The sequence below is a fragment of the Hyperolius riggenbachi genome, chromosome 9 (assembly GCF_040937935.1).
Source record: "Hyperolius riggenbachi isolate aHypRig1 chromosome 9, aHypRig1.pri, whole genome shotgun sequence".
NCBI lineage: Eukaryota > Metazoa > Chordata > Amphibia > Anura > Hyperoliidae > Hyperolius > Hyperolius riggenbachi.
In genome coordinates this window covers 27568549-27593416 of record NC_090654.1, presented here as the reverse complement: position 1 = coordinate 27593416, position 24868 = coordinate 27568549, and the positions used below count along the sequence as shown (strand labels likewise).

General features: G+C 46.5%; 1 protein-coding gene across 1 annotated transcript; it reads left to right on the top strand.

Moving 5' to 3' along the window:
• The first annotated feature begins 1553 nt into the window (after positions 1 to 1553).
• On the top strand, positions 1554 to 19076 carry PEX11B (peroxisomal biogenesis factor 11 beta). The gene is made up of 4 exons (XM_068252239.1): positions 1554 to 1733; positions 10922 to 11037; positions 13270 to 13471; positions 16795 to 19076. Exons 1-4 carry the CDS (start codon positions 1678 to 1680, stop codon positions 17159 to 17161), a joined length of 741 nt encoding a protein of 246 aa, XP_068108340.1. The 5' UTR covers positions 1554 to 1677; the 3' UTR covers positions 17162 to 19076.
• The last annotated feature ends 5792 nt before the right edge of the window (positions 19077 to 24868 follow it).

Below are 24868 nucleotides of genomic sequence, written 5' to 3'. Positions count from 1 at the left end.
TATGATCTATTCAAGAAAAGACAAAGATTTCTCATGGGAAAGGGGGTATCAGCTGCTGATTGGGATGAAGTTCAATTCTTGGTTACAGTTCCTCTTTATGATTCAGGTATGAAAACTAAAAGGGGACCATATTAACGATTTTCCCGCCGATATACAGCAGATTCGATCACTGTGATCGAATCTGCTGTGAAATCGTCGCGCAAACGCTGACCGAACGATTGATTTCCATCTGAAAACGATCATTCCCGTCGATCCGTCCGTGCGGAAGATTTCGCTCGATCGCCGACGGGTCGGGAGTGCGTCGATAGCGGCGTTCAAATATCCGACGACCGACGCTAGAGGCAACACATTACCTGATCCGGACGGCGCGTGTCCCCACTCTCTCCCACTCTCTCCCTTCTCCGCTAGGCTCCGGCAGGCTTCACTTCTTCCTGTCCGGACAGGAAGTTTAAACAGTAGAGCGCCCTCTACCGTTTAAACTTCCCCAGACAGGAAGTAAAGTGAAAGGGACTCCGAGCTCAGAAAAAAAAGGAAAGTTGTACTCACCAGGGGCTTTTTCCAGCCCAGTGCTGGTCGGGAGGTCCCACGCCGGCGTCCTGGCTCCTCTTCTTCACCCTGCTCCGGAATGGCTGACAGGCCGCAGCCCGGGCGACACTCTCCCGAGTGTCGGGCTGCTCCTTCCGCATATGACGCGGATTACGTCACACGCCGGCCGCCTCGCGTCATCACGGCGGCCGGCGTGAAAGTACTGCGCATGCGCGCTTTGTTCGCGCATGCGCAGTACTTTCACGCCGGCCGCCGTGATGACGCGAGGCGGCCGGCGTGTGACGTAATCCGCGTCATATGCGGAAGAAGCAGCCCGACACTCGGGAGAGTGTCGCCCGGGCTGCGGCCTGCCAGCCATTCCGGAGCGGGGTGAAGAAGAGGAGCCAGGACGCCGGCGTGGGACCTCCCGACCAGCACTGGGCTGGAAAAAGCCCCTGGTGAGTACAACTTTCCTTTTTTTTCTGAGCTCGGAGTCCCTTTAAGCTGGAGCCCAGAGCGGAGAAGAGACAGCGGAGACCGGGGGACTCGCGCCGGCCGGATCAGGTAATGTATGCAGGGGGGGGGGGGGGGCGGGGTGGTGGCGACAGCTTCACAGATGGTGAATCGATATCATGCTGAAATCGATTTACAATCGGTTTGCAGTAAAGGCAGCTATACGATCCCTCTCTGATCAGATTCGATCAGAGAGGGAGTTGGTCGATCTGATGGCAAATCAACCAGTGTATGGCCACCTAAAGAGAGCCTTTTTGTTTGGTTGGGGCAACATGAACAGCTTTGTATGCAAAAGCCAGAGTTATCAGTTCTCAGGCATTATCAGACACTGTCTGACAGACAGTCCTGTGCCTAGAAATTAAAGAATACAAAATATTGTCACCTCCTGTGTCACTGAGAGCTGATGGGCGGGGCTGTGGAGTATACACTCCACCGAGGGGGTGGGGTCTGTAGTAATCGCGCTGACAGGTCAGCAGCGGCAAGGCGTTGCCCAGGTAACAGCAGCAGCATCAGCAGCTCCATGTATGAAGGGAGATTGCGCGCTGTGAGGATGTTTGTCCCCGCCCGCGTCCCGTTCACCTCCCGGAAGTAAAGCTGTGATCAGTGATCTGTGCATCTAGGGCAGAGAGCAGGACGCACATGGACTCCTGGGTGAGGTTCAGCAGCCAGAGCCAGGCCAAAGAAAGGCTCATCAGGTGACCCTTCTTGTCTTTATTCTTCTTGGGGAACTACAGATCCCAGCATTCCTTGCTGCAGGCAGAAAACATGAATCTAGGTGGTGCACCATAGTTTACAGTCTTGCTGCGAACTGTGCTGATCTGGTCTTGCACTCTATATATAGGGCAGGATGCACTACAGGTCCCAGCATGCATGAGAATAGCTCCCAACTGTCCTTCTTTGGGACTCGAGCCCTGTCCCTTTGCCCCTCTTTCCTCCTCATTTGTCCCTCTTTCAGAACTTTGTCCCTTTTGCTATGTAAATATAAGTATTTCTCCACTGCAAAATGTGTTTAATTGCCTCTAAACTGTATTCCCATCTTTTAAAATTGATGCATTTCTAATTTGCAGATGTTAATGTGAAGGAAAATACACCAGGATAGAAAGGACCAGTGTGGTTTGAGTTGTAAAACAACATATTTTTCTTATGAAATCTTTATGGTACGCAAGACTAGGGTTGTGCTGGAGGCGTAGTCAGGGGCGTGGCTTAAGTGTCCCTCTTTCTCATCTCAAAAACTTTATGAGGTATGCATGAGTGTGTATCTTCCCTGGGGATTATGCAGGATATGTCTCAGCATGCCTTGGAGAGGATATCCTGCATCCAGCTAAGTTATGGCGTAAAATCTTAATTCAGAGCCCCTGGACCTTCTCAAAAGGGGTGATCTCGAATTTCCAGCATGTCTGGTGCTAGGTACTAGAGGTGCCAGCATGCCTTGCAGCAGGCACTACAAGGTCCAGCGTGCCTTCAAGCAGGCACTACAGGTGTTAGCATGCTTTGCAGTAGGTACTGCAGGTGCCAGCATACTTTGCAGTGGGCACCATGGGTGCCTGGGGGGCCTTGCAGTGAGCACCACAGATGCCCTGGGGCAGGCATCGTCCAACTTGGCCCTCCAGCTGTTAAAGGGAACCAGAGGCCCCAGAAAAAAGCTGTTATACATACCTGGGGCTTCCTCCAGCCCCATACGCACGGATCGCTCCCACGCCGCCGTCCTCCGCTTCCTGTATCCGGCGGTACCGGGTCCCGTAGTTTCGGCCAATTGTCCGCATCACAGGGGCTCCCGGCATACACTTACGCGTGCAGCTGCATACTGAGCAGCCGCACGCGTAAGGGTATGGAGGGAGCCCCTGCTCATGCGGACATACATAGCTGTTATACATACGTGGCAGCACGGTGGCGTAGTGGTTAGCTCTCTCGCCTTGCAGCGCTGGGTCCCTGGTTCGAATCCCAGCCAGGGCACTATCTGCAAAGAGTTTGTATGTTCTCTCCGTGTCTGCGTGGGTTTCCTCCGGGCACTCCGGTTTCCTCCCACATTCCAAAAACGTACGGATAAGTTAATTGGCTCCCCCTAAAATTGGCCCTAGACTACAGTACTTACACTTCATAATATAGACATATGGCAATGGTAGGGATTAGATTGTGAGCTCCTTTGAGGGACAGTTAGTGACAAGATAAATATATATATATATATATATATATATACACTGTACAGCGCTGCGTAATATGTCGGCGCTATATAAATACTAAATAATAAAAAAAAAATAATAATAATGCCTGCCCTGGGGCCTTGCAGTGGGCACCACAGATGCTGGGAGGCCTTGCAGCGGGCACCACAGGTGCCAGCGTGCTTTGCAGTGGGGACCACAGGTTCCAGCATGCCTTCAAGCAGGCACTACAGGTGCCAGTGTGCTTTGCAGAAGGCACTACAGGTGCCAGCATGCCCTGCAGCGGGTTCCACAGCTGCCTGTGTGCCCTACAGTGGGCTCCACAGGTGACTTGCAGAAGGCATACAGGTGCCAGCGTGACTTGCAGCAGGCACTAGACGTCCTGGCACTAGTCTAGTTTAGGGGACCCACAGCCTCTTCCTACACACAACAATCTGGATGCGACCTTTGGTTTGTATTGACTGTTGTATTGTTTATTTTGTATTGTGATATCCTGTATGCTGTTGTTCGGTGTCACAGAAGATGCTGGACCCAGCAGGAAACACTCTACCAACTGAATAGGTTTTAGTAAAATTGATAAGTACAGAGACTTCCCGCATCGCCATGCGGCCCATTGTCCCTTCGTTGTCTCTAGGAAAAGCTGTTTGACTGAACAGCTCTATGGAACAACTCCTGTCCCAAGTAGTTCCGAGGATAAGTTCACTGATACTGCACAGTGTTCTCCCTAGGCTCTTTTACCTGGGTACTCCACCCGGCTAGTTTTGGTGACCACCCGGCTCACCTCCTCCTATGCTGTAAACCTAGTTGCTCACAGAAGCACCGGCCCTGCATTCTCTCATCTCGCCCCACCCGGCTACTTTTGGAAAACATTTCTGGGAAGAACACTGCTGCACATGATTCCGGATTAGGCAGTAGCGATGCATTTCTCTTTGGAACTACTCAGGGACCTGAATACTGGCGGATAGTAGAGGATCAGGAAAGCTTTATACCAGTGGTTCCCAACCTTTTATGAGGTATCGCCCCTTAGGTAGGGGAAGACGACTCACCCCTGTCGCCCCCCTTCTCTTAGTACAGTATACCCTTACGCCAGGTGGTGGTGCCAGTGGAGGGGGTAGCGCTGTGACCTTGCCAGCTAAAAATAGCCGGTGACTCAACTACTTTGCGCCAATTCCCTTACCGGTGTAATGTCAGCTATTGCAGCCCCGTACGTTGTGCAGCCCCGCATGCGCAGTAGGAGCCTGCGTCCCATTAAATTGTGCAGCCACGTAAAACGTCCTAAATATCTCCGCTTCCGCACCACGTACACTCCCGAAATTTTCAGGGGAGGGAGGGGACCCCCAGATCTAGCTCTGTGCCGAATTGCAGCCCCCGAGCCCCGCTGGTTCCCGAGACTGATTGCAGCAAACCTATCTCGGGAACTAGCGGGGCTCGAGGGCTGTAATTCGACACAGAGCTAGATCTGGGGGTCCCCTCCCTCCCCTGAAAATTTCGGGAGTGTACGTGGTGCAGAAGCGGAGATATTTCAGGTAAATAATATCTAACTTCCCACTGAGCATGCGCGATACTCAGTGAGGAAAGCTGCTTCCGGGCTGCAATATCTGACATTACACCGGCGCGTGACCAACGAGCCCTGAGGAATTACGCAACTCTATCATGCACACTTGCATATTTTATACAGATCATATTTTTTTCCCATAATTTTCTTAAAAACAAGTGACACTGTGGCACTTTATCTTTTCTGCCTTTTCATACTGATTGCCCCCCTGTCGCCCCCCCACAAATTTACCGCCCCCCTTAGAACCCAAATCGCCCACCTGGGGGCAATCGCCCCCAGGTTGGGAACCACTGCTTTATACTTTTCAGAGCCTTCTCTCTACTCGGGTAAGTATTAGGCTCCCTGCACACTGCAAATCCGTTTTCCGATTCTGTTTCTGATTCCGATTTGCAATTCCGATTTTCCCTGAATGCAATCAACAGAAAATCGGAGTAAAAAACGCAGCATACAGTAACAATTAAAAATCGGAATCGGAAACGCATGCAGTGTGCAGGGAGCCTAAAACCTGTGATTTCTCACTTCAGGTATTGTTTAAAGGATACCAGAGCTGAAAGGATGGTAAAAAGTGAATGTGTAATGACAGCTTCCTGTTTCTCGTCGTCACTCCCCATTCTCCTCCGCTCAATCCTGTTCTTGGCAGCTTGGGTGACTCCAAACTCAGACATACTGTGCTGCGCATGCACAGTATGTCCGTTCTGTGGCCGTGCAGAGTGATGTCACAGGACAGGAGCGCACTAGCTCCACCCACATCTCCAATCAGTGCTCACGCTGGGATAGAGGAGAGAGCGTGCTACTGTCCTGTGACATCACTGCGCGGCCACAGGGTGCAGAAAGGCTGCCATTCTCACAGTAATCAAGCCAGAGTCCCCACACCTGGCACAGGTGGTCACTTGGTGACCGAGGTTATAAATCCAGGAAAAGTGGGCGGAGCATAAAACAGGCAATAAAATTTCAGCCAATATTTTTAAATGGGAAAATGTAAACTGCAGCCATTCTTAGACTGTTAATCGCAGGGTTTTCCAACTTGCCACACTTGGTCACTGGGTGAAGTGAGATTTAAATTCTGGAAAGTGGGTGGAGCCTACAACACCCAATCAAAATTCACCTATTGATTTTCAAGGGGAATATTTAAACTGCTGCCATTCTTGCACTGTTTATGGCAGAGGCTTCAAACTTGCTACAGTCAGCCAAAAAGCAAATTTTACTGGGAAAATATAAACTCCTGCGGCTGCCCTTCTTACACTGTTAATGGCAGGGTTCTCAAAATTTGTCCAGATGGTCTCTGGGTAACTGAGATTAATATTCTTGGAAATGGGTGGAGCCCATAAGAGCCAATCAAAATCCACCTGTTGATTTTTAAGGGGAATATTTAAATTGCTGCAATTTTTACACTGTTTATAGCAGATGCCTCAAACCTGCTACAGTTGGTCATTGGGTGACTGGGGTTCAAATGCTGGAGAGGGGCGGAGCCACAAACAGCCAATCAGATTTGTTTAACTTCTATGGCAATATACAAATTATTGATGCTTGGAGTGTTTGTGTGGTAGGGTTAGGAAAAGTGGGCGGAGCCTGCACCAGCCAAATACATACCCGGGCAACGCCAGGTCATCAGCTAGTGCACTATAAATTGCTTTTTTTCTATGTTGCTGACACTTACAGTAGATAGTAAACATCATAGCTGGCAGTCAGCCGCTGTCAGCTGACTGGACGACGTGCGTGTTAAAACGCGCATTACATACAAAAAATAATCGGTAGGAAACCACGGTCGTTTTCTGAGGCTGTAATTGAGAACCCTCCCTTAGCTTTAGCTCCTCTGTCTGTAGCATCCAGCCGATGCTGGAAAAAGTTATGAGTGGAGTAAACAAAACAGCTGATGGATGTACCGTATTAGGATGTTATCTGGTTTGCTGCATTAGTCTCGGCTCTGCCGTTTGTGGTTTGTCGGGTAATAGTGCCAGGGCACATCACAGGGAGCTTTCTTATGATAGCTGGACCGTATCTCCCCATTGGTCGCACATTTAGTTGAAAGCGGACATGTGATCACACTGTTATTATTTGGCTGAATGACAGTGGGTGACATGCCGGGTGTTGCAATTCATGAACTTTGTAACAGTAACAAAGTTCTCACTCCACTTTAACTCAGTGTAGGGACATCGGAGACATTACGGCAACAAACCACAAGTAGTCTGTCATTGTCATTCAAAAACACCGTGTGCAAACACAAGTGACGTGTCACCGGGCATGCGTGCATACTCTGGAACAATGTCGTTTCAGTGACTTATACCCAGCCCGGGCAACATCTGCAAGGAGTTTGTATGTTCTCCCTGTGTCTGCGGGGCTTTCCTCCGGGCACTCTGGTTTCCACCCACATCCCAAAAACATAAAGATAATTAATTGGCTTCCCCCTCAATTGGCCCTACGATACATACACTACACAATACATTCATAGACAAGTGTTCTCCCCAGGCCCTTTTAGCCAGGCGCTCCACCCGGCTAGTTTTGGTGAGCAACCGGCTGTCATCGGCTCACCTCCTCCTGTGCTGTAAGCATAGTTGCTCAAAGAAGCGCCAGCCCTGCATTCTCTCATCTCGCCCCGCCCGGCTACTTTTTCACACCACCCGGCTGGGAAAAAATTCTGGGGAGAACGCTGGACTACGGTAGGGACTAGATTGTTAGCCCCTCTGAGAGACAGTTAGGCCCGGTGCACACCAAAACCCGCTAGCAGATCCGCAAAATGCTAGCAGATTTTGAAATGCTTTTTATTATTTTTCTGTAGCGTTTCAGCTAGCATTTTGCGGTTTTGTGAAGCGTTTTTGGTGTAGTAGATTTCATGTATTGCGTTTTTCCTATACTTAACATTGGAGGAAGTAACGCATCCACAATCCAAAAAATGCCTCACCCCGGGAGTATGCGTTTCTGCAAAACGCCTCCCGCTCTGGTGTGCACCAGCCCATTGAAATACATTAACCCAGCGTTTCCACATCCGCAAACGGATCGAAAAATGCTGCCGAACCGCTCTGGTGTGCACTAGGCCTTAGTGACAAGACAATATATACTCTATATGTTAGCACTATATAAATACTTAAATACATAATAAAATACACACTGATATCAGCCCAATAGCCATCTGAATTGATCGGGCAGAATACCTGATATCGGTCGCTTGTCGTTTTTAGCTGCATTTTTTTCACAACAATTCTCCTCCGAAACGTTGAAATCTGTCATTCGGCGGATTTTTAAAAATACTTTTATCTAAGGGCTGGTTCAGACGGACGTCTGGGGGCGTTGCCGCGGCTGCACGGTCAGGCTTTCAGTAGCCTTCGCGGCGTGTTCTGATGCGGTCGCGGTTTTTGTTCCCCTAGGGGGACATTAGCCGTCGCGGTTGGCCGCCCCCTGCAAGCTACATGTCGCTTCCAGGGGCAGCTCGAACGCTCGCGAAAATCGGGGCCCGAACGCCGCGATCGTGCAAACGTGCGCAAAAGCTCGGTGTAAACGCTTCAATTCACTTGAATGGAAGCGTTTACCGCGACGTTCCGAACGCTTGCGGTAAACGCTCCACAAGCGTCCGTCTGAACCAGCCCTAACGTGTTTGAGGCTTTATAAGCGATCATTTTTACAACAGCTTAACCAAAGTGTTTATGGAGAAGATTGAGTAACAAAAGGTTAATTTTATTTATCTTATGACTGTTTGTTGTACTCTTTTCTTCTGCTTATGTACTGAATCATGTATTTGTGGAATACGTTACATCTATATTGATTTAACACTGATAAAGTTTGAGAAGAGGTGAGTCATGGATGAAATTGCTTTACTGTAATAACATTATTTTCCCCCCAGGCCCCTTGCACACCAGACGCCGTGCGTTGCACCGCTGTACTCACCCCCGCCGCAGCTCTTTGTTGGGGACATGCAAGTCTATGGACGCGGCGTGACGGAAATATGCAAATCGCCACAATGCCGTTGTAATGTCTGCAGTGTGTTACCGCATGAGCTGTGCCCACTGCATGTATCATGCAGTAATGCAAGTCAATGGGCGACGCAGTGAGTGTGAACAACGGCAGAGCAGTGTGCATGCACGGACCGACAGGAATCCCAGTGATGTACTTCCTGCCAAGCAAGGAGTGCGTCACTGAGTGGGGGGCGGGCCTGTGCATATGACCCTGTTGCCACACTGTGGCGCAGGGTCATATGAGACAGATTTATGGGGTGCGATGATGTGGCGGCAGACTCCCCTGCCACGAGATCATTGCACCTTTTAGATGTGCATCCCAGGGGCGTAGCAGTAGGGGTAGGAGAGGTTGCGACTGCATCGGGGCCCTCCCTCAACTTCAGTATTAGCTCTGTTTGTCCTGTGCTGATAATAATCCCTTCTATAGATACTTTGAATAGTGGTAATCATTAACACACTGTTCCCCATCCCCTTCTTGCACCTCTGACACTGTAGTTGCCACTGGCAGGTTTTGGTGCGTCGTATCAATTATGTATAGAGTGCTTGGGGGGCCCCATGTAAAACTTGCATCGGGGCCCACAGCTCTTTAGCTACCCACTGGTGCAACCGGCCTAAATGTTTAAAGAGAACCTGAAGTGAAAGGAATATGGCGTTTGGCATATTTATTTTCTTTTAAACAGTGCCAGTTGCCCGGCAGTCCCGCTGATCGCTTTGGCTGCAGTAGAGTCTGTATAACACCAGAAACAAGCATGTGGATAATCCAGTCAGAGAGCACCTGATCTGCATGCTTGTTCAGGGGCTATGGCTATAAGTATTAGAGTCAGAGGATCAGCAGGGCTGCCAGGCAACCGGTATTGCTCAAAAAGAAAAGTTCTGGTTGAACTCGCTGAACGTATGTCTTTTTTTCAACCCAAATAACTATGTAACTATGAAATAAATATGGCAGCCTCCATATCTCTCTCACTTCTTGTTCCCTTTAAAGAGGAACTCCAGTGCTGTTATTTCCCACAATGCAACAAGGCTCCAACAGTGTGATGTCAGGACTCTGGTCATGACATCACACTGTGGGAGGGGTTTCACCACAATATCAGCCATACAGACCTCCCCTGATGATCCGTTTGAGAAAAAGTAAAGATTTCTCATGGGAAAGAGGGTATCAGCTACTGATTCAATTCTTGGTTACAGTTTCTCTTTAAATTGACCAGCACTAGCAGTTTGGATGCAGGCTGGCTGTCATGCTGATCGAAGCTCAGGCTGTGTCGGTCACTAAAGTACTCTCTTTTCATATACAGATACAATGCAAATATCTGCCCTTTATTACTAAAGCGGACCTTAATTAAAAATTTCCTCTCTGGTCTAAAATATAAGCAACAGCATAATAACCTTTAAAGAGAACCCGAGGTGGGTTTGAAGAATATTATCTGCATACAGAGGCTAGATCTGCCTATACAGCCCAGCCTCTGTTGCTATCCCAAACCCCCCTAAGGTCCCCCTGCACTCTGCAATCCCTCATAAATCACAGCCATGTTGCTGACAAACGGCTTGTCAGAGCTGGCTGTGTTTATCTCTATAGTGTCCGTCTGCTGCTCTCCCCGCCTCCTGCAGAACTCCAGTCCCCGCCTGCATCCCTTCCCTCCCTGCTGATTGGAGGGAAGGGACGGGGGCAGGGACCGGAGCTATGCAGGAGGCGGGGAAGCAGCTGAGACTGACACTATAGATGTAAACACAGCCTCACAGCACGGCTGTGATTTATGAGGGATTGCAGAGTGCAGGGGGACCTTAGTGGGGTTTGGGATAGCAACAGAGGCTGGGCTGTATAGGCAGATCCAGCCTCTGTATGCAGATAACATTCTTTAAACACACCTCGGGTTCTCTTTAAAGAAAAACATTTCTTTGTTACTGCTAATACAAATCCTTTAATAAATCTGCAGTGTGTCTACTTCCTGCTTTCCTGGACGCAGACATAGAGTTAACAGTCTGTGTTTACAAAATAGCTGCTCTGCCGAGGCAGCCAGATGACACAGCTGGGAGATCAAATTACAGTTGTGATTAGTCACAGGTGAGGGAGCATTAGACAGGCTAAACTCTCTAAATACATACAGGGTGCATTTCTCTGTGTTTTCCTTCTGACCTGTGCAAGAGTTCAGGTCCACTTTTTAAAGATAGTTTTTCTATGTTAAATCTGCTTTTTTTCTGAAACGATCCTGTCTTTGCCTTTCTAGGGCTGCCCAGTACGCTTGCACGTTACTCGGATACACACTGCAGAGAAATGGAGCCAGCTCAGAGCTTGTCGCCATCATCAAACAGCTGGAGGGGCACTTCAGCCTCAGCCGAAAGTGTAAGTTAAAGGAGACCAGAGACATGTAGATTTTACAAAATAAATACTATACCTGGTGTTTTCGCCGCTCTGGAATGCCGGTTTTTTGTGTTTACTAAAACAAAACACAGTTCATCAGAAAAGCATATTTAGCGGGCTGTGTGCAAAATGGAATTACCATTTCTAAAAACCTCTTATAAATAACAAATATAGATTAAAAAAATAATAATAGCTCCTTCCATGACACTAGCAGCTCCTCCCATCTCATCACAGCTCTCTGCATTATACCGAACAGGAAAGCAGAGCCAGAAGGGGGCAGACTTGGGCTTGAAAAGACATTAGAGAAGACAGACTCAGCTATAATGATTCCAGTGAAAGCCAGACTGAATGCTCAGTCGGGGATTTTATCAGGGCTGATAACAAGCAGGCTGAGCAGTGAAGGATGAAACAGAGAGCAGGGTAGGTGTTTTCTCTGTTCCAACTTATATATAGTAAAATACATGAGGGTGCTTCGTCATCCAGCATTACTGTACCTCTATTTACAGATTGCATCTCATTAGCAGAAACGTCTTGCTTCTGTTTTGCTTAAAGACGGAAAAAGTAACAAAACAATTGGGCAATATCAGCATGGCCGCCGGTGCTTGCAAAGACAAGACACAGAACATTTATATCGCACAAACAACATATTGTGCTTTTCTGCTGGCGGACTCAAAGCGCCAGAGCTGCAGCCACTAGGATGTGCTCTATAAGCCGTTAGTAGTGTTAGGGAGTCTTGCCCAAGGTCTCCTTACTGAAATTGTGCTGGCTTACTGGCCAGGAAGAGCCAAGAGGCAGAGTCCTTTACCAGTACACTATCCAAAGGGGCAGGATTGCCATTTAACTTAAAGAGACTCCGTAACAAAAATTGTATCCTGTTTTTTATCATCCTACAAGTTCCAAAAGCTATTCTAATGTGTTCTGGCTTACTGCAGCACTTTCTGCTATCACAGTCTCTGTAATAAATCAATGTATCTTTCCCCTGTCACTGTCAGACTTGTCAGCCTGTGTCTGGAAGGCTGCCAACTAGTTCTTCAGTGTTGTGGTTCTGCTATGAATTCCCCCTTCCAGGCCCCTCTATGCACACTGCCTGTGTATTATTTAGATTAGAGCAGCTTCTCTCTTCTCTCTTATCTTTTACAAGCTGGATAAATCGTCCTCTGAGCTGGCTGGGCTTTCACATACTGAAGAATTACAGACAAGGGCAAAGCTGTTTGCAGGAGAAAAAAGAGCTGCCTGAAACTTCAGTGCATGAGAACTGCAGGGAGAAAGAAACACACAAATGATCTCTTGAGATTCAAAAGGAAGGCTGTATACAGCCTGCTTGTGTATGGATGTATTTTCTATGTGTGGACATACAGTACATCAACCTACTTCCTGTTTTGGTGGCCATTTTGTTTGTTTATAAACAAACTTTTTAAAACTGTTTTTAACCACTTTTAATGCAGCGAGGAGCAGTGAAATTGTGACAGAGGGTAATAGGAGATGTCCCCTAACGCACTGGTATGTTTACTTTTGTGCGATTTTAACAATACAGATTCTCTTTAATGGAGGAGTTAGTGTTGTGGCACGGATCAAATTTGTATGTCAGTTGCAAATCCAGGTGCAGTTACATTAGAATCCCTTTACAGTAAACTTCAAGAGACCGTGCCAAGTAGCTTAGAATATGAAAACTTTTTACTATAAAAAAATGGTCATACTTAAAGGATACCCGAAGTGACATGATGAGATAGACATGTGTATGTACAGTGCCTAGCACACAAATAACTATGCTGTGTTCCTTTTTTTTTCTTACTCTGCCTGAAAGAGTTAAATATCAGGTATGTAAGTGACTGACTCAGTCGTGACTCAGACAGGAAGTGACTACAGTGTGACCCTCACAGATAAGAAATTCCAACTATAAATCACTTTCCTAGCAGAAAATGGTTTCGGACAGCGAGAAAGAGGTAAAAATTGGGAATTTCTTATCAGTGAGGGTCACACTGTAGTCACTTCCTGTCTGAGTCAGGACTGAGTCAGCCACTTACATACCTGATATTTAACTCTTTCAGGCAGAGAGAGAGAAAAAAGGAACACCGCATAGTTATTTGTGTGCTAGGCACTGTACATACCCATGTCTATTTTATCATGTCACTTCGGGTATCCTTTAAGCATGTATCTGTGTTCAAGATCGGCATGTATTTAGTGTTATTTATTCTGGCGTCGTTTCCCCCGCAGTGTTCCGGTTGGGAAACTCAGTGGACGCTTTGGAGTCGGCCAAGCGCGCCATTCACCTATCGGATGTCGTCTTGAGGTTCTGCATCACGGTGAGCCACCTCAACCGAGCCATGTACTTCGCCTGCGACAACATCCTGTGGCTGGGCAAGACAGGGCTGTCGCGGAAGATGGACCAGGAGAAGTGGGGCCAGCGATCGTTCAGGTCAGACCTCACTTCCTTCTCTTAGGACATACATGTCAAACTCCGGCCCGTAAGCCAAATCTGGCCCTCAGAGCTATTCAATGTGGCCTTCAAGTGGGTTCCCCACTTTGCATTATGTTTGGCCCACTCTAGACCACCAGGGAACCTATATTGGAGGTGAAGCCCTAGATCACCAGGGAAGCCATATGGGGGAGGTAGGGGGAAAGCACTAGACACCAGGGAACTGTATAGGGGAGAGTGGGGGTCTCTAGACACCAGGGACCTGGATAGGGGAGGGTGGGGGGCTCTAGACACCAGGGAACTGTATAGGGGAGAGTGGGGGTCTCTAGACACCAGGGAACTGTATAAGGGAAGGGTGGGGGGCTCTAGACACCAGGGAACTGTATGCCAGTTGGAGGGGGGGGGCATTAGACACCAGGGAACTTTATAATGGAGGAATGTGGCCAGTAGACACTGAAGTTGGCCCGCGACTAGGTCCCAGTGTACAATTGTATTTGAGTTTGACACCCCTGTCTTAGGAAAACATTTCAGGCGTGTTGTCTTCCTGTCTATCTCATTCAAATAGGTATAGGCCCGGCCCTCTCTCATCGCCTGGGATTCTAACCTGCAAGCTACAGCCCAAAGGGGGCAGGAAGCCCCCCCCCCCCCCTTAAGGGCCTTCACCACAAGAGAGACCACCCACATCTTCCCTCTAAAATACAAATGCAAAGACAAGCATGTGCACACTTCCAGGCAGCACCTGGCTACTTAACCACTTCACCACTGAGGGTTTTTTCCCTCTTATGGACCAGAGCAATTTTCACCTTTCAGCGCTCCTCCCTTTTATTCACCAGTAACTTTATCACGACCTATCACTACAAAATGATCTAGATCTTGTTTTTTTTTGCCACTAATAACTTTATCACTAATTAGCTCAACAAAATGATCTATATCTTATGGGGGGTTGCCACTAATTAGGCTTTCTTTGGGTTCTACGTTTTTGCTAAGAATTATTTTATTCGAAATGCATTTTAATGGGAATAAGAAAAAAAATGAAAAAAATAATTTTCCCAGTTTTTGGCCATTACAGTTCTAACCTCTTGAGCCTCAAAAGTTTACCGGTATTCACCCCTAATGACCAGGCCATTTTTTACAGCTTTAACGGTTTATTGCGTTGTCATACAACTTAGCACCCAAATGAATTTTACCTAGTTTTCTTCTTACAAATTAGATCTTTCTTTTGGCGGTATTTGATTGCTTTTATTAATCAAAAAAGACCAACATTTTTGCAAAAAAAATTTTTTTTATCTGCCCACCCCAAATTGGCCCTAGACTAAGATACATACACTATACTATACATACGTAGACATATGCCTATGGTAGGGATTAGAATATGAGCCCCTCTAAAGGACAGTCATTGACAAGACAATATACTCTGTACAGCACTGCGGAAGATGTCAGCGCTATATAAATACATAAATGTGTAATTGCTAAAATCAACAGCCTGCCAGCATGCCGATCGCTGGCTGGCAGGCTGAGCAGAATGACGGGAGCGAGCGCAGCTCCTCCTCCTCTTTCTTCGCGCGGCACCTCGGGTACACTTTAAAGAGACTCCGTAACAAAATTTTGAGCCTTATTTCTTCTATCCTATAAGTTCCTATACCTGTTCTAATGTGCTCTGGGATATTGCAGCCTTTTCAAGTTGCACTGTCTCTGTAATAAATCTTATCTCCTTTCCTCTGTCGGCTCTCTCGGGCGCAGGCGGGAATGTGTGGAATGTGCAGCACTGCTTGTGATAGGCAGAAGCTTTACACACCCTCTCCAAGCTCTCCTCTCAGCCTATCACATTCTGCTTAGCAGCCATGTCTTTTGTTTGTAAACACTGCCTATAACTGGCAATTACAAGCCAGGATTGCAGCAGGGAGTGGCAGAAACAGCACAGAGGGGCCCAGGAGAACATAATGAATAGAATGGTATGCTTTTTATTGTAAGAATTTTAGAGTACAGATTCTCTTTAAATCAGCCCTGTTTAGAAAGTATTCCTATGAATAATTTTGCATAAGTACACTCACAAATGAATGCAGAGAGTGTTCTTCTGGTAGTCTCCAGACAGGGAGTATTCGCACAGGAACACTGGGGGCGGACAGCACAAAACCCTTTGTGGTTTGAAAACTACAATTGCAGCAAATTGCCAAAGAATAGCCTATTCGATTTTAACGTGGCCACATTGAAAGTGGAAATGTCCTGTTTATGCGACTGGAATTAAAAGATGGCATTGGAGATAAAACTCTGAACTAACATTTAATAAAAATGTATTTTCCGACTTTTTATTACCCATACAATTACCATATTTGCTTTTGTGCACGAGTAATATTGTCTGGCTACAAATTACTAGTTCCCAAAGTACCGTATCCATTGCATTTTATTGCACCGCTGCTGTATTTATATATTAAAATCTAGTAGTGATCATTACTCAGCCCTCTCTGTTTCTCAGCTCAGCGCAGTTCAGTATCAGCATGCTGCTGGCTGGATACTAATTGTAGCAACAGGAGAATGTAAACAAAAGATAATATCATCCCTTAGGATGTGTCCGGAAGCAGCAAGGAGCTTTCCACTGAAGAACAAAGTGCTCTGTTTAACTGTTTGAATGCAGTGCTGCTACTTTTTTTTTGTGGTAGAAGATTTTATGTTGTAAATCTTTTCGAACAAAGAGAAAATGCTCTTTCATACCACTTTAAAGAGGAGCTGTCAGCCATACTATCTCAGAAACCAAACGCCCATATAAGTAGATAAATACTTGCTCTACTTACATAACATATGTATTGCACTGTCCACGTTTTGATTTTAGTGATTTTACTAAAAAAGAAAATACTTCTTAGCATTTCCTATTTTAACTGTGGCTATTTTGATGCCAATCCTGATGTCATTTCCCTTGCTCTCCTCTGCATTGCACACCCTTCACTATAGAAAGCGCATTGTCTCAGCATGAAAAATATTGGCCAATCAGAGAGGAACAGAGGTGTGGGAGGGGAAAACAGGAGGGAAAGAGGCTTCAGCCAATCAAGCTGCAATAGTTAAATCTGAGGGGAAATAGAGAAGCAAAAAAGGACAACCCAGCATGCCCTGCAACTTCCTTTTTGTGTACCAAATTTGTGTGTGTACCAAAGAAGAGTCAAGCAAACTGGGGAATGATCATTTATCAACAAGAAAAGTAATAGTGATTTTAACTTTTGGATTGCCTGGTTAGCATCCTTATTACTTGTTTAGCAGGTAAAAATAAAGACTTGATTTTTTTATTTTATGCCCGACAGTTACACTTTAATGTCCCCCCCCCCTTCTTACAGGTATTACCTGTTCTCGCTCATCATGAACCTCACCCGAGACCTCTATGAGATAAAACTATTGATGGAGACAGAAAGGAACAGCAAACGTTCTTCATCGAAATCTACAGAGGACAACTGGGTGGTCTCTCGCGGACATCGATCCCCACCCCAGATCCTGGCTTTGAGGCTTCGCTTGCTGGTACACGTTCTCCGTAACAACCCTCCACTTCTCCTAGACTTGGCCAAGAACACCTGTGATGTCTTCATCCCTCTGGACAAGCTGGGCCTCTACAAGACCAACCCGGGCTTTGTGGGGCTGTGTGGCCTGACCTCCTCCATACTGTCCATCTTGACCATTGTCTACCCCTGGCTGAAGCTGAAGCCCTGAGATGGCATTATGCTGTGTGATTTAGCAAATCCTTCCCAGAACTCTGTGGTCACCATACAGTTGGTTAAGGCCACCACCACCTTGAAATTTCATTTTATTTTTTGATTGGTTATCAGTAGATTGGATTCCTTGTTCACTTATATATTTTAGGGACGTAGCTGTACAACCTCTCCCCCAAAATCCCTAATGTTCGGAGCCATTACAAAGCCAAATGATGGTGCTATTGGAGGGGAGATGCAACTACAGCAGGGAAGTCTCACTATTGTGGGCAGGGAGGGGATACAGACTACTGCAGGGAAATCTCACCATTGTGGGAGGGGAGGAGACACAAACTACTGCAGGGAAATCTCGCCACTGTGGGAGGGGAGGAGACACAAACTACTGCAGGGAAATCTCACCATTGTGGGAGGGGAGGAGACACAAACTACTGCAGGGAGATCTCACCATTGTGGGAGGGGAGGAGACACAAACTACAGCAGGGAAGTCTCACTATTGTGGGCAGGGAGGAGACACAGACTACTGCAGGGAAATCTCACCATTGTGGGAGGGGAGGAGACACAAACTACTGCAGGGAAATCTCGCCACTGTGGGAGGGGAGGAGACACAAACTACTGCAGGGAAATCTCACCATTGTGGGAGGGGAGGAGACACAAACTACTGCAGGGAGATCTCGCCACTGTGGGAGGGGAGGAGACACAAACTACTGCAGGGAAATCTCTCACCATTGTGGGAGGGGAGGAGACACAAACTACTGCAGGGAAATCTCTCACCATTGTGGGAGGGGAGGAGACACAAACTACTGCAGGGAGATCTCGCCATTGTGGGAGGGGAGGAGACACAAACTACTGCAGGGAAATCTCACCACTGTGGGAGGGGAGGAGACACCAGCTACAGCAGGGAAATGCCACCATTGTGGGAGGGGAGGAGACACAAACTACTGCAGGGAAATCCCACCACAGTGGGAGGGGAGGAGACACAAACTACTGCAGGGAAATCTCACCATTGTGGGAGGGGAGGAGACACAAACTACTGCAGGGAAATCTCGCCATTGTGGGAGGGGAGGAGACACAAGCTACAGCAGGGAAATACCAGCATTGCGAGAGGGGAGGAGACACAAACTACTGCAGGGAAATATCACCTTTTGTAGGAAGGGGAGGAGACACAAGCTACTGCAGGGAAATTCCACTACTGTGGGAGGGGAGGAGACACAGACTACTGCAGGGAAATCTCACCATTATGAAAGGGGAGGACAAGCTACTGCAGGAAGACACACACAAAAAACTGCATAGGAATCTACCATTGTGGGAAGGGAGGAAAGAGAAATTACTGGAGGGAACGCTCTCCACTGTGGGAGGGGCAAAGACACAATACTAATTGTATATCATTCATCTGCCAAGTGCTGATCCATTGTCTTCAAACTAAGTGTATGATGTGCCAATGTCACTTTTCATCAGATCTTCTTATTTACTTTTTCTCAACCTAACTTTGTAAAGTGCCACCTCACCTTACGACATTTCACTGTTTGATGGACACAGGAAGGGTGAACCAAATTTCATCTGTTGCGCATCAATCAGAATTAGGACACCCCCGCCCTTCCCCACAAAAGGTGACCAAGGACTCCAAATCTCCACAGTGGACAGAAATCTGGCAAAGAGTTATTGGGGATAAACTCACAGCAACCAGACTCCACATCTCATTGAATTATCACTTTTAGGTGGAATGTCTCTTTAACCCCTAATATAACAGTGCTTTCTAATTGTACAGTATTTGCCCTCTAACACACGACCTACCTATCGGGAAACAATGGATGAAGTGAAGGATCGCCTGTATATAATGTATTATTGTAATTTTGTATATAATCCTAACTTGAAATGACCTATCTAATCTTCCCAAATAAATTCCTGCCTCTTTTAAACGCTTGGCCTATGTTTTTTTTTTTTTGTTTTTTTTTTGTGGGTGGGTTTGGGGGGGGGGAGGGGTCAGCATATAAGAACGTCAACAAGGCACTTTCCAGAACCCGGACCTGTTAAAGCTGAACTCTTAAGCCTGGTACACATGTTTGATTGGCCAACCGCTTACCAATTTTACCACCTCCATGTAGTGTGAGATTATGAATACTATGAGCAAATTGCGCAAGCAAACTCTCATTCTACATGGAGGTTGTACTTGGTCAGTGATTGTCCAATGAAATTTGGCAGCAATGTCCTTTTTGGATTCTAATGTCTGCAACCCTGCTGTGTGCACCATTGTTAAATGCTCTCCCGATGGTGAATTCATGAACATGGATCTTGAGCAATCAAAGAGAGGTATTGGTTACTGTGCTATGTTTTTTTTTTTTTTTTTTTATAAATACTCCTTCCCAGAGTACTACATGCCATACACAGTTGTTGGCAAGGCATATTTACCTGAAGAAGTGGCTCCAGGTCACGAAAGACGTTGTTTGTCCTTTTTAATAAACTGTCAAAAATGTATCAAACAGTTATCATTATTGAAGTTAAAGGGATACTTAAGTCAAAAATAAAAAATGATTTTTACTCACCTGGGGCATTCCTCAGCTACCTGAAGCTGTATGGTGCCCTCGCAGCCTCGCTCCGATCCTCCTGTCCCCAGCAGCATAGAGGGTGATATAGCAGCTGGGAACGCGGAGAATCACTCGCGTTGCCAGCCTGTCGGCGGCTGTCGCCGAACCCGAAAGTAGCCGCCGGCGGGGACAGAAGGATCGGAGTGAGGCTGCGGGGGCACCATACAGCTTCAGGGGGCTGAGGGATGCCCCAGGTGAGTAAAAATCATTTTTTTATTTTTGACTTAAAGTGGATCCGAGATGAACTTTCACTCATTGCATAATTGTGTCCCTTTCCTATAGTTTATAGGGCATTCCTCAAGCCAAATAATTTTTTGTTTTAATAGTTTAATTCCCTATAAACTAAAAAAGCCACGCCCACAGCCCTCAGAGTGCCAAGGCACTTTCAGACAATAGCAAGGGCTTACAGGAGTTCAGTCTGGGCAGGAGGAGGGGGAGGTGTTACTAGCCATTGATTTCAAAGGCAGAGGGGAGGAGGAGAGGGGACTGAATTTACACACAAGAAATCTGATACCATCTCCAGCTCTAAAGCCCCATCTACACCATGGGACATTGAAGCAATCCGGCGGCTCGATTAGCCGCCGGATCGCCTCTTCCGCGTGCCCGCCGCGTCCCCGCTCGCCGTGCGTGCGCCGCATTCGATTCCCCGCTCGTCCCCGCCGCTTATCTTCCGCACGATTCCCTGCCATTGTCCCCTCGCGGGGATCGAGCAGGGAATCGGCGGTGCGAAGATCCGTCCTGCCGGATCTTATCAATCGAGCCGCATCAGCTGTTCGATTGATAATGAGCATTGCGGCCGCATCTACGCGTGTAGATGCGGCTTAAAGGTAGCCATACACTGGTCGATTTGCCATTAGATCGACCAGCTGACAGATCCCTATCTGATCGAATCTGATCAGAGAGGGATCGTATGGCTGCCTTTACTGCAAACTGATTGTGAATCGATTTCAGCCTGAAACCGATCACAATCTGTTGAGCTGCTCCTGCCGCCTGTGCCCCCCCCCCCCCCCCCCCCCCGTATACATTACCTGAAGCTGGCTCCCGGGCGTCTGTTCTTGCTCCATCTCGGCGCTTCCTGTGTCACTCCGTGACCAGGAAGTTCAAATAGAGCGCCCTCTATTTGAACTTCCTGGTCACTGCAGTGACACAGGAAGTGCCGGGATGGAGCCGGAACAGAGCGGTGCAGCGCGGAGAAGATGCCCGGGAGCCAGCGTCAGGTAATGTATACCTGATCGGATCGGCCGCCGCTAGCGACGCGCACCCTACCCGCGGGCGATCGACGGACCGATCCGATTTCGGGAGGAAATCGGATCGGCGGGTGCGTTTAGCGCGAACGATTGGCAGCAGATTCGATCCCAGGATCGAATCTGCTGTCGAAACGGCCGCGAATCGGGCCAGTGTATGGCCACCTTTAGCCTGTGACAATATGACAAAAAGAACATGGCTGCCCCCATTGTATCACAGGAATAAATATTCATACACTTTTTAAACTTTTTTGCAGCTAGATATGCTGTGTAAACTATCTAAACTTTAGATAAGATATATATATATATACAAGTTACTTGTTATAGTTAGTGTTTCATCTCGGATCCGCTTTAAGTATCCCTTTAGGCCAACATCTGCCTTCTTTTTAAGCCGGTTTTAGTTATTTTATTTCTTTTTGGGGCACCTCCAGTTACTACTTACCATATAGCCTTGACTATAAGGAGACCTTGTGTATTAGTCAACTTCAATTTTTGATTTTTTTATTGACTCAAGTACAAGTCTACCCAGCAATATTAAGTGCTGCACTTTAGGACCAAGAGGGCTTAATGACTGCACTGCATAAAGTATTACAGCACTTAAGTCCTCCTGGCCCTTAAAGGAATTGTCAAGCAAAAGGGAAAAAAAAAAGTTTCACTGACCAGGGGCTTCTACCAGCCCCATGCAGCCATCCTGTGCCCTCGTAGTCACTCACTGCTGCTCCAGTCCCCCGCCGCCAGCTAGTTCGGGGACCTCGGGGTCGGCGGGCCACATTGTTTACCTTTTTACGCATTCCTGCTGGTGCATGTACATTAACATATACATTTTTTTACATATACATTTTATACGCGAGTCGAGCATATTATGTTCAACTTGCTGGTCCTCATCGGCACTCAGGATTTTACAGAGATCTTTGTGGAGGCCTTCATTCCGTCTGGTGAAAATGTGCTGCTGTAAATAGAATTCTGAGCTTCCTCGTGTAGCACAGTATGAATGACCACTGCAGGGGTATGGCTGCACCTACAGTCCTATTCCTGTAATTCCATAAGTCGTTTAGCAATCGTCATTGTGTTAGTAACCCATTAGCAACTTTAATAGAGTTATCTCGTTTGAGATAAGATCACTGCTTTTGACCTCAGTCGGCAGAACTTCTTGTGCTGTAAATTCTTGGAATACTTTGATCTCTCTCTACTAGCAGAAAATATAGAAACTGAAAGCAGAAGTCCTCTGGTATTGTCACAGTGCCCCCTAGTGACAAGTGGCTATAAATACCCATTACAGCAGTAAAAATCAGAAGCAATGAAATGTAACATATATAAGAAATAAAAAAAAAAAAGTGCTAAAATAAATTGGCCTGGAGCTCTTGCAAACCTCTAAATAAATAGGCTCCTAAAGGGCCGCTGTCACAAAAAAATTGTAAAATTTAAAAGACATGTAAACACATTCAAATAAGTATTTACTTTCCCTGAGTAAAATGACATGAATTATGTTTCTCCCATGTTGCTGTCACTTACAGAATTTAGTTAAAATCTGATGAACCTGAGTTTCTGACTAGTCTACCTCTTCATGGGGGATTCTCAATAATTTATTCTTTACAAAAAGCACTCCTAAAAAGGATCAATACAAAGACCCCTACTCCCCTTCCCCTCCCCCACCTGTTTACACACTCTTCTGGCGGTTGTACTGAGTAACTGCAATTCACTTGAAGTGCTTTTGAAAAATAAAGAAAACCCAGAGAATCCCACATGAGGAGACGGGCTATTCCAAAACCTGTCAGTTCTGTCAAGATTCTACCGCCTGTAAATGACAGCAACATAGGGAAAGTAATTTATAGCACATTTTGTACAATGTTCTCTTTGTGTTTTCAGGTATTTTAAAGTTTACGATTTTGCACGATAGTGGTCCTTTAAACAAAGGAGGGTTTAGTTCTTGGTAATCCAGGCTGGCCCATTTCCCTTGTCTGAATGGAACAATCTCCCCATCACAGCTCTGATCATCTGACCATACAAAGTGAAAGGTACCATCTCCTTGGCAATCACTTCAAGAGAAACTCCGACCAAGAATTGAACTTTATCCCAATCAGTAGCTGATACCCCCTTTTACATGAGAAATCTATTCCTTTTCACAAACAGACCATCAGAGGGCGCTGTATGACTGACATTGTGGTGAAACCCCTCCCACAAGAAACTCTGAGTCCCGAGGTACTTCTGGCAGTTTCCTGTCTGTGAACCTTGTTGCATTGCGGGAAATAGCTGTTTACAGCTGTTTCCAACTGCCAAAAAAGCATGCAGCAGCTACATCACCTGCCAACAGTAAAAATGTCACCATGTAATAAATTTCAGACTGTAAATCAGGGATTTAAAAGATTTTACAGTAGGCAAACCCTGACTAAATCATTTATACATAATTATTGTAAAAATGAAGCACTTTTTTTATTACATTATTTTCACTGGAGTTCCTCTTTCAGAAGATGTCTGTGAGAACAATGGGACGGTCTGTTGTCTACATAGCAGAAACGGATAAGGATTTATAGTGATGTTGTTTTGCAATCCATATCATTTTGTATATTTTCCTCTTCAGCAAAGAGGTTTCTGTTTGGTTTCTTGAGGCTAATGAATTACACATTATCTCCACACTTCCCCAGAAACCAGACTTGTATCTTCTTCCCCTTTTTGGTAAAGGAAAAAAAAACATCATCTTTCTCACTCCCTTAAAGGACAACCGAGGTGACGTGTGACATGCTGAGATAGACGTGTATGTATAGTGCCTAGCACACAAATAACTATGCTGTGTTACTCTTTTTCTTCCTCTGCCTGAAAGAGTTACACATCAGGTATGCAAATGACATGTTTCTGTCCGGGTCGGACTGGGTCAGACTAGAGCATAACCCTCACTGATAAGTATTTATAGCCATTAAACACGTTCCTGTCAGTAAATGGCTTCTGAGGGCAGGAAAGAGATAAATGGGGTCATTAATTCATAGGTTTGAGCTCTAGCGTACTTCAATGAAGGTGGCATTGAGCAGAAACAATGAAACAGTAAAAACTAGAGTTAAATATGAAATAAAACTAACCTAAAAGGAACCTGAGGTGTGAGACCTGTGGGGGCTGCCATATGTATTTTCTTTTAAACAATACTAGTTGCCTGGCTGTCCTGCTGATCTTTCTGGTCAGTAGGGTCTAAATCACACACCTGAAACAAGCATGCAGCTAATAGCAGGACAGCCAGGCAATGTGCATTATTTAAAAGGAAATAAACATGTCAGCCTCCGTAGCCCTCTCACTTCGGGCTCCTTTTAACTCAGGGTTGTCAAACCGGTCCTACGAGGGCCGAGATCCTTACACATTTTTGGCACAGCTCAAATAAATTGATGTTTTTGAGTCCATCAGGTTGAATAATTCCTGTTTCTCAGTCCATCCTAAACTCTGGCATGGATCTGGCCCTCCAGGCCTGGAGTTCCACACCTGTGCTTTAACCACTTTACCCCCAGCGATGCGGATTTGTCCGTCCCTTTTTCCACCAGGGACGGAGAAATCCGCACCTCCCGCGCTCCAGCCACTGTGCGCGCTCCTGCTCGCTCGCCCGGAGATCAATGAACGGGTAAAACCGTTCCCGTTCGTTGATCTAAGCCCCCGCAATGATCAGCTGCTTCTATGAGAAACAGCGCAATCATTGTGATTTTCCCAGCCTCATTGTGCTTCCTGCAAGCGTACTCACTGTGGCCATCTTGTGGCCAAATAGTAAAACTACACCCTAAAGCATTTTTCATGTACACATACATTAGTTTTACACAATAAATTAACTCATTGCCTCCCACACTCCCCAATTTTTTTTTTTGTAATTAAAAAAAAAAAAATTACAATAAAAAAAAACAACATAAATAG

Excerpts from the sequence above, each read along its gene's own strand:
- PEX11B (XM_068252239.1), top strand. The coding sequence starts at position 1,678 with ATGGACTCCTGGGTGAGGTTCAGCAGCCAGAGCCAGGCCAAAGAAAGG. Across the intron at positions 1,734-10,921 it reads GCCAAAGAAAGGCTCATCAG|GGCTGCCCAGTACGCTTGCA; the intron begins GTGACCCTTCTT and ends TTGCCTTTCTAG. Across the intron at positions 11,038-13,269 it reads CTTCAGCCTCAGCCGAAAGT|TGTTCCGGTTGGGAAACTCA; the intron begins GTAAGTTAAAGG and ends TTTCCCCCGCAG.